General features: G+C 36.2%; 1 protein-coding gene and 1 long non-coding RNA gene across 2 annotated transcripts; both read left to right on the plus strand.

Moving 5' to 3' along the window:
* The first annotated feature begins 234 nt into the window (after positions 1-234).
* Positions 235-1,668, plus strand: LOC147847297 (uncharacterized). Its single transcript, XR_015532346.1, has 3 exons — positions 235-386; positions 498-634; positions 1,450-1,668. It is a non-coding gene; the product is annotated as an uncharacterized LOC147847297 (long non-coding RNA).
* An 863-nt stretch (positions 1,669-2,531) lies between these two features.
* Positions 2,532-3,331, plus strand: LOC147847298 (uncharacterized). The gene is made up of 2 exons (XM_087339345.1): positions 2,532-2,726; positions 2,814-3,331. Exons 1-2 carry the CDS (start codon positions 2,621-2,623, stop codon positions 3,329-3,331), a joined length of 624 nt encoding a protein of 207 aa, XP_087195471.1. The 5' UTR covers positions 2,532-2,620.
* The last annotated feature ends 7,432 nt before the right edge of the window (positions 3,332-10,763 follow it).

Here is a 10,763-nt window from a genome sequence, read left to right on the forward strand (position 1 = left end):
CTGCGTATTTAACGTATCAATACGTATAATACCTTATTATTTGTATAGTACGTACCATACGTCAAAGTTGATCAGTCAAATGTCATATACATTCGTCTAATACGGTATTTAACGTACCTTTAAAAAAATAGGTATAGTACGTATTTATAAAAAATGTAAGTAAAACCCTAAAAGAAAGCAAAAGAAAAGAACAACTTTAGTAAAATAGAAGGAAGGAAGAAAGACAGACAAAATAGAAGAAGAAGAAGAAGAAGAAGAAGAAGAAGTAGAGTTCCTTCGGTAAATGAGCTAGCTATGTATAAGATTGTAGAGCTCGGCTTGAAAAGTTGGGAGAATGGTGGCGGAGGAAGAAAAACATTCTTCTTCTTCTGTTCATTTTGATAAAAGTAGGATCTTGACTTCTTAATCTTTCTTGTCATACCCTTGTTGAAGGGGACATGTTTTTATTATATTCTTCTCTTTCTCTCTCAACTACCTTTTGCGTTATTGTGTTTTAGGCGTCTTGAGCATTTGGTGTAGCAGGAAATACACAGGATTTTGAGTGTAAGGCGACGAATCAGGCGTGGAATGGATGCCGATGCTGAGGTCTTTGCAATCTCCCTCTCAGAAAGGAACCAAAATACACTTTCTGTAGGCAAGTTTCTTTCCTAAAAATAAGGATTCTTTAAACTCTTCTTTGTATTGTTTGTGCATTTCGTTAGTTCTACTGATTGATGCACATGCAATTGGAAGGTGTAGAATAAAGAAGGAGAAGAAATTTGAGTCGGATTAATAATTGCCTGTAAAAGAAAAAATAATTAGAAAACCTTTCGAAAATAGAACCGACAGAAGAACAAAAAGAAATGCTTTACGTGATTAGAGTATCAATGGCTTATCCATCAAAAATTAAATTCACTCTCTCAAGTTTATTGGAAAAGATGTATACACATATACATGACAACTTGATTGTTTTAATATGAGCTCTCTTTAATTGGGGATTTCATTGTATCCTTCTTGATTGTGAATTTCATTTTATGCTTTTTGATTTTTCTAACAAACATATACAAAGGTTCAACTTTTCAAATTAGAGAAATCACCTGCACTTGACTGTAAGCTGATCTAGGCTATGTGAAAATGCTCTCTTACAATAGCTGGCTAACTTGGAAAACATGGCAATCAGGCTCTACTATATGAAAATGCATGCACTTCACATAGTGAAGTTGACTTTATAAATTTCCCTCATAAGATACTCAACAAAACATTTCTAGTTTCCTGATTGCATTGTATGGTGATTTAGCCAGCACAGGAAGCTTGTACGTAGTTTTTTTAATGATATTCAGAAAAAGTACTTTCTAGCCTATAAAGGGATTGTTTCAGTTTGGGAATATTCAATCGATCTGCAACTTTTACTTGTAACGGAATGTCTTGTCATTAACTTATTCCATGTTTTATCTTGCCTTTGCAACACAGGACTCGGAAAAGATGCTTCTCTGAATGTATATGGGATTGGGGAGATGATCAAAGAGGGCTACAAGATAGGAATAATGAGATATTAGTAAGGACTTTGGCTTCTTCTCTAATTGCTTCTAAACTCTTGACCCATGTCTGTATTCTAGAAACACTAGAAACAAAGGTGTTGATTAACCAAACAATGATATACAAATCTCATATTTTCAATCTCGACCTATGTTTGTTTGCTGCTCTAATATTATATTATATTTGACAATCAAGCATGAAATTCTTTAAATTATCGTTAAGCATGATTTGATATAGAATTTATACTAGCAAATTGTCTATTGCTTCTCTATCTAACTAGAAATATAACCTTCAATTCAACAAGAAAAGCTAACTGATTGAAAATATCCGAACATTTGAATTTTTAATCACGGAACTCTTTAAGCTACCTCGAGGTACATTCAGTGATAAAATAGTTTTGAATGGTTCATAATGTAGCTAATCGAACGTTTTGTGGGCCTTCTTGTTCATCCCTAACTGATTGAATCATGCTTTGCTCATTTGTGTGGTTTTGTATAACATTTAGCTGGTAAACTAGATTGATTAAATTATATTATGGAATTAATTAATTTCGTATGAAGATAATTATTCACGTGAGGAGAGGAAGATTATGCTTAAGTCAAAGGCTATTGAACTTTGATCGAAAGAAAGAAATATGAACCGTGCACTATAGCTTGATAATATCTATTATAAAATGGAGCTATTGTTTGTTAAGTTCAAAAGTCCATCTATGTTTGAGATAAGGAATACACATTAGTTTACAATAAATTTTGGTAGTCGCGGGAAATGTTATCTATTCAAACCCACATAACAAGATATAATTTAGCCTAGCTGAAAGGGAGTTTTTTCCTCACAATGTGTCTTGCATAACCATGCAATTTGAGTACTCCCATAAGTTCCATAACAGTTTATTGATTTGTAGAACTTAAAGAAGGAAAATGCCGCCCATTAAGAACAAATATTGGGATACATGTTGCCTCAATGTCACAAGAAGTCAAACAGGAAATAGGAGTTGGAATTGTAAGTTTTGCAACAAACATATGCATGGGTCAGCAACACGAATGATTGCTCATTTAATTGGAAACCTAGCCATGGAGTAACGAAATGTACCAATGTCCCCAAGGAAATGTTGATTGACCTTACAACTTTGTATGGTAATTGTGGAAGCCAAGCAATTGGCGAAGAAGAAGATATAGTAGCAGAGATTGACTCATTCAACATGCCTGAACAAGGTATAGACACAAGCCTACAATAGGCGTCTTGATTACTAATGTTTAAATAATTGTAAATGATTTATCTTGAATTTTTTTCTCTTTTAGGTGTTTCTACCTCATGCTCATCTACCTTTCTTGGTGAAAGTCAAAGCATGTCATGTATGGGTGGTGGTAGTCGCCAACCATATCCACCAGCAATTATAGTGAAACAACAACCATTGCGTAAAGGACATGTGTTACAAATGCAAAGGAAACAACATGCAAACGTTATGGAGGTGAAATGTATCATTGAAGCAAATTTGTCATTTAATCTATTAAAAACACCATGTTGGCGGAACATATTAGAAGCTTTCTCTACAATTGGAGAGAAACATAATGGAGTCACATATAATTACATGAGGACGAAAGGCTTGAAAATTGAGGTTATATCCTTGCAAGCAAAGTTAGAAAGGGTAAAAGGATTATGGCCCAAGTATGGTTGTTCTATATTAACAGATGGATGGGTTGATGTTTCTCATAGGCAACTTGTAAATGTCCTCGTATCATCTTGTTATGGGACAATGTTCCTCAAGTCCATTGATTGTAGCCATGCTAATACAACACCAACAGTTGATAGCTCTTAGTTAGCTGAAAGAATTTCAAAGGCAATTAGAGAGGTTGGTAAGGAAAATGTGGTCCAAGTCATTTCAGACAATGCATCTAGTTGTGTTTGCATGGGGGTCTTTGCAAGAATCAGAGTTCCCTAATATTGTTTGGACTCCATGTGCAACCCATTCTTTGGATCTGCTTTTGGAGGACATTGGTCAGTTGCCTGGGATGAAAAGTATTATGTTGAAAGCAAATAATATCGTACTTTTTTTTTGCAAGAAGAGGAATGCTAGGAAACTTTTTTCTGCTCACAGTAACCTCGCCATCTTGAGACCTTCCAAGACAAGGTTTGGTGTGATGTACCTTGTCATACAACGTTTGCTCAAAGTTTGGCATCCTCTTGAGCAAACAGTGGTGAGTGACATGTGGAGGTCTTGGTAAGATTGCAATAAGCCAGGTGCCATGAATGTAAAGAACTACATCCTTGATCCTACAACTGAGTCCTCGTTTCAAGTTGTTTTGACCCTAATGGCACCATTGTATAGTGTTTTACGACTTACTGATAGGGAGGGATCCACTATTGGTTTGTTATATGAGTTTATGCGAAGAAGCAAAGATGGTTTAGCAAAAGGAGTGTAAGAAAACATCCCCCACAAATCCAAGTAAGTTTCATATTTATTTTAATTTTTTATGGTTTCCTAGCATTAAACCTCCAAATGTTTGCTCATGTTTTTAGATCAAATCATTTTGTAATACCCTTTTAGGCACGAAGATGTTTTGAAGTTATTTGACATACGATGGAAATGGTTCAAGAGGCCGATCCACCTTGTAGCTCATTTGTTGCATCCAATGTGGAGAGAGGAGGCTACATTTATTAACCCCGAGTTAATGGATGCATGGATGAGCTATACAGAAAAATTGTACTCGACATTTGAATGTGATATCTTATTTCGTGAATTGCATGAATATCGAAATGGTATGGGGACATTTAGTTATGCATTAGCACGTGAGGAGATATCTATGATGACGCCAGTCACATGGTGGGAAAATTTTGGTGGAAGAACTCCAAAGCTCCAAGCATTAACTGTCCGCATATTATCCCAAGTAAGTGTCCAGTGTTGAACAAATGATCAATTTTATAGTTAAGTTCTAAAATACCACACTTTTGTGTACTACATTTTATTTCATATTTTGTTTTCTATTAGGATTGCTCTTCTGGGGCAGTGGAAAGGAATTGGAATGCACATGCTCTCGCACATACAAAAAATAGAAACAGACTAAAGCTAGCGCAACTTGAACAGTTGGTATATATATTCAAGAGAACTTAAGGCTAGTTCGCAAGTTTGAGACTGTGAATGCATCTCCAATGCATGTATTGTTTTATTCACTTTTTATAATTTATATTCCTGAAATTTCGTTAGTACTAGTAAGCAGTTATTGCCATAGACACATTAGTTTGTGATATTGAGAAGTTAAGCTTTTATAAACTTGTTTGCAGGTGAATCCAAATGAGATAGATGTCTCTAAGACTCTTGATATTCCATCTATTTGCCATGACAATGATATGGATAGAGAATTCTATGAAACTTATTTTCAAGAAACAATGAGCATGAGAAGAAGGACAAGGAGCATGACAAGATCACATACGACAACATCAAGCGATGGAGTCCCTACTAATCGAATACGGAGGCAGAGGCCAAGAAGAGATGATGGGCGGTCTTCTTGTAATAGGAGAATAACAAGATCAAGTACATTTGCTTCTTTACCATTAAATGATCAAGATGATGTCAATGCAATAGAAGAAGCAATTCATACAAATTATGATGATCTTACGGACGAAGAACCTGTTGTGTTGATGTCATCAACTAACACTGAATCTAATGATGAAGATGGTGATGGTGATGAGGACAAGATCTAATGACTAATACTTCTATTTTCTATACGTTATTATTAAGCTCAATAGCCTTATTATTAAATTGTGAATTGGTTTCAATGATTCAGTTGTAGTTAATACCTTTGAGGTGTCATTTTGGATAATATCTGTGGTATAGTTGATGGGGTTGGCTATGTAGTTCCTGAGAACATGATGGGTTTTGTATCAATTTCACAACTTTATAGAGTTTTGATGATTTTGATTCATCATTCGCAATGAGATAGTGTACACATATTTGGCAATGGTATAGTGTGTTTTCATATATTCTTGCATCACTGTGTATACTAAGTGAATTTCAAGGTAAGCATAATATGTACATGTATGCTATATGAATGTTGAAGGCAATGTATGATGTATACATGTACAATATCCAATATGTATACAATGTGAGCCAAGCAAGATGTGCATTTACTAAGTGAACTTTCAATATATTGCTTATTGTATATACTGTGATGAAAATTGTTTGTTTTTTTGTGTGGATCATTTGTAGATTGTAGGAAGGTGTACCATCATTCTTAAGTGGTTTGCAGCTGAAACTCATAGTTCTGACTGAGAAGCACAATCAACAAGAATAAGAATTAACTAGAGGATGACTGAAGTTACAAAGCTTTGTTTAGGTGCCATGATGGTTTGGGCTAATCACATGATGGTCTGGTCTGGGCTGTTGATTTGTATCCTTTTGATTCTCATATTTCCCATCTTTTCTTGGCATCATAGATTTCTTAATTGTAGGTTGTAAATGGTTTCCTAGCTTTATTGGTGTGGAAATTGCCACACCTCAAGTATGTAAGAAGTCATGTACATATTTTTGTATTAAAGTGATAGGCCTGCTCGATTTGCCCTTTAGTACTCGGAAACTTTTAAGATGCAACTACAGCCATGGAATGCTTCGTTACATTGCATATACACGGTTACAATATTACAATATTACAAATATGTTTTAGGAAGGTAAATAAATATTTTTTAGGAAGGTTTCAAATTCTAGAAGTATTTAACGTATTTAACGTACTATACGTATTTTATGTATTTTATAGGTATTTAACATACTAAAAAACGTATTTAACGTATTTTTAAATTGGGAGGTACTATACTCGTATTAATACGTTAAATACGTATGGTATCAGTATCGTACCTAACGTACCTAACAACCATGGACTAAACCACGTCTTTTACGACTATGTTTTTGGAATTGCAATGGATACCCATGGAATGCGGGATTCGGCATAGAGGAGTTCATCGATGACTCAGATATCACACTTCTTGTTGAAACATGGGAGCATGATACTCAAATAATTCAAGGTTTAGGAAACTATAATGTACACTCTTTGATATGGGAGAAAAATCCAAGACAAAGAAGAGGACAAGGAGGGGTGGCATGTTTGATTAAGAAGGAAATAGAGACATATGTGTCAATCGTAAAAAGTGATGAACATAAATGCTACATATGGCTCAAAATAGAAACACCTAATGATTTGCCCACTTTTGTCGATGGATGTTACATTCCTCATGAAGATTCTAACTTTTATGCTTGTTTGGATAAAGATCAACCTTTTGCAAACCTAGAAGATGATATTGCTTATTTCAAATCCAAAGGGGAAGTTATTGTCTTTGGTGACATGAATGCTCGTACAAGAAGTTTCCAACTTGATTCACAAGAATCTTTCATGACGCATATCAAGGATGCAAGAGGATATGCAAATGTATAATCGATCTTCTAGCGATGAAAAAGATCTAGACCAATTTGGGAAACTACTCCTACAAATGTGCAATAGTACTGGATTTCTTATTACAAATGGTGTTTCCTTATGGCCCAATACTAACGGCTTTACATGTAGAAAACACAATGGAAATAGTGTGATTGACTATGTGCTACTTTCCGAAGGTATTTTGGATCGTATACATAAGTTCTCATTGGGGGAATGGACACCGGAATCCGATCATAGGAATTTATGTATTGATCTCAAATGTATGCGTAGGTTTGATTGGGAGAAGATCATTGAAGATAGTAAACAAACACACTTGAGCATGAATCTTAAGCGAGCGCCCATGTATTCCAAGATGGTTGAGGATATATTACAAATGACAAAGACACAACATGGTGCCGCACTAGAATGCAAATGGGAAGCTTTTAAGAATGTCATTCTCTCTTGTACAAACAAATGTTTTTCGACCAACCGCACATCATGGAAATGCACCAAGAAATGTAAGAAAAAATGGTTTGATAAAGAATGGCATGAAGCTTGAAAGTGCCTCATGGTTTTAGATGTAGTTAAGGATAAAGAAAATTACCAAAAGCATTTGCATGACTATAAAAGGCTTATTCAAAGAAAGAGATGAATATGGGAAGTTACTCAACAACTTCTCTAAACGCAAGAGAAAGCACATGCATGTGCTAAATTTTGGGGAAATCGAAAGGGGAAACATGTTGAGAGTTATGGTGACTTAATTCTTCATGACTTGTCTATGTATTGTAAGAATTTATATGAGTTATCTCTTTCCGGAAAGATGATGTGTTATGTTTCTCTTTCACATATGTCTCCCTTCTTTAAAATTGAAGATATATGCATAGGACTTAAGAAATTGGCCTCTCGAAAGGCAAGCGATCTTCAATGTATAAAAGCTGAAATGCTCAAATGGACGGGAAAGGAAGCACATATATAGATATGCGATATGTTTAATGATGCATTGCAACATGGTATGCCGTATGATTGGACTACAAATTGGATCAAACCTTTACATAAAGGTGGAGATGTAAATAATGTAAACAACTATCGAACCATCATGGTTGGCTCATTAATGGAAAAACTATTTGGATGTATAATGGAATCAAAGATAAGTGTATGGGCAGAAAAAAAAGGTAAGAGAGCTTATGGACAAGCTGGTTTTCGAAAACACTATAATACCATTGATCATCTTGTCACTCTTCGAGTATTAATGGAGGAAAGTCGCCTTAGAGGTAAAGGTTTATATTGTTGCTTTGTAGACTTCAAGAAAGCTTTTGATATGGTACTTCATGAGCATCTTTGGAGGCGGATGGAAGAACTTGAGGTGCCAAGTGAATATATGCTTGCAATTTCCCAAATTTATGAGAAGGTTATATGTTGTGTGTGTATGAGAGATAGACTTTCAGATTTTTTCAATAGCACTGTTGGTGTTAAGCAAGGATGCCCACTCTCACCAACATTATTTGGTCTATGCATTGATGAATTAGAAGAAATGGTTACCAAGTTTGTAAAGGAAGAATGTGTTGAAGAAGTTGCCATTGGGAATTTTGTGATTATGCTTTTATTATATGTGGATGATATAGTGGTTTTTGCAAATACTTCAGGAGATGCACAAAAGCTTACGAAGGCATTGGAAATTTTTTGCATGCATACTAGATTAAGTGTCAATAGCTCTAAAACAAAGACTATGCTTGTGAAGAGTCAAAAAAGAGATAAACCATGCATTATGTACAACAATGAGCTACTTGAATGTGTGGAAAGCTTCAAATATCTTGGCCTTGAAGTTCCTTCAAATCATAAATGGAATGAATGTGCTACATGCGGGTTAGAGGCAGGTAAGCGAGCATATTATGCATTTGAGAACACATGCAATCTTGGAGATATTAAGTGTTGGGTCCTCAAGAAATATCTTTTTGACACTTTGGTGACCCCGGTTCTTCTCTATGGGCTGGAAGTATGGGGCGGTAGCATCCCTAAATCTACGTGGAAAGAGTTTGAAAATGTCCAAAAACATTTTCTTACAAAGTTTCTACAAGTTAAGAAACAAATGCCCTACACCCTCCTCCTCCTTGAGACGGGATCACTTCCCATTGAGATCATGGCCATGGAAAGGGTTGTTGAATACATGCTTAAGGTTCAAAGAATCCCCTCACATCAACTTCCTAGAATTGCATGGGAAGCAAGCAAAAAGATCCAAAAGACGCATAAAAGCAAAACTTTGTGTTCCGGTTGGATGCAAGATTTAGAAAAATGGTTTGGTAGATGGGATGCAAGACACTTGCTTCATGATGCGTCACTAGATTCTGTTGTAAATGAGGCCTTTTTGCAACGCCAATGTATCATGACATGGGACAAATGTGGTGGCTCACGCTTCACACATTATACTACAAATGTTGCACCTAACTACAAAACCATATTCTTCACGGAACGGGGAAGCCGTACACATCGATACATGTTAGAGCCCATCCCGATATCTGCCATTCAAACCATTGCTTCCATGCGACTTAGCTCGCACGCATTGAGATGTGAGACGGGGTGTTGGGGCACAAGTGATGAGAGTGGCCGACTATGCACACTTTGCCCTAAACAAGTTCAAGAGTCTGAGTATCACACTTTGATACAATGCTCTCTGCCTTTGATCATATTCAACCATGCTTTCCACATCTCTTCGATCGAGCCCAATCCTTGCATGAATTTCTCTCACAACCACGATGTGCACTCTCGATTACAACATTCATTGGTAAAGTTCTTGAACATCGAGAGTCGCTACTCACCTTCACATGTATCACGTGAAATGTAATATTTTTGGTCTTATAGGTCCTATTTGACCTCTGAAGACATTAATATAATCTATCAATCTCTCTCTCTCTCTCTCTCTCTCTCTCTCTCTCTCTCTCTCTCTCTCTCTCTCTCGGTGAAAACACACAATTATGTTAATATAAATGTGTGTAAAAAACACTACTTACAATGGGTGTGACAATGGAATATGGTCACCCACTAACTACACTACATGGGTAGGGGAACATGTTGAATTGCCAATAGGCAAGACAAACACTCCACCAAGGAAAGAATTTCCACTTGCTCAAATAAAGAAGATTGCCACATTAGTACTCCCTTCAACTTTCGCAGACATGCTTTCACTCCATGTCTACCATCGAATACAAAAGCATTGCGCATATTATCTCTCTCTCTCTCTCTCTCTCTCTCTCCAAAATGACCCTTGCCCTCCAAGCCTTGATTTTCTCCTACAGATGCTTGGACTTGGAATGTTGGCACTTGTTCAACCCAATTGGCCTTCCCCACTTGTCCGATTAGCTATCATACAACAACCAAGGGCTCATTGGCATGGGTACACGAGCTTTTAGAGTTATGGTAAGCTAAGGTTGATAAGAACAACTTGGTAAAAGCGTGTACATACATACATACATACATACATACATACATACATACTCGTGTTGGTGTTTTCATTTTCTTTTGGGTCCTAATGTCACTTCTCTTTCTCACTTGAGGTCCTCTCTTTTATGGAACCTCTTGCTACTCTTGGTAATTTACTCTTTAAAAATCTAAGATAGCAAAACCAATGTTTTGTTGAACAGAAGAAAGAAGGATGTCGTCGTGCCCACGGTCTCGGCGTTCTCCTTCGACTCAGCCTCAGGTTATCGCCTTAATCCCTGTACGTCCTTCTGTTTTATCTCTTTTTGAAATTCATCAATTAGGTTGTTTCTGATTTTCTTAGAAATAGTTGTTTCCTTGGTAGGTTAAATTGTTCCTCTTTTGAGGGGTAGGAGGGGTCTATGCTTGTTTTAATCT

The sequence above is a fragment of the Azolla caroliniana genome, unplaced genomic scaffold, assembly GCF_043228905.1.
Source record: "Azolla caroliniana isolate FFs.n. ecotype wild unplaced genomic scaffold, voAzoCaro1.0.p SCAF_1232, whole genome shotgun sequence".
In the NCBI taxonomy this organism is placed as follows: domain Eukaryota; kingdom Viridiplantae; phylum Streptophyta; class Polypodiopsida; order Salviniales; family Salviniaceae; genus Azolla; species Azolla caroliniana.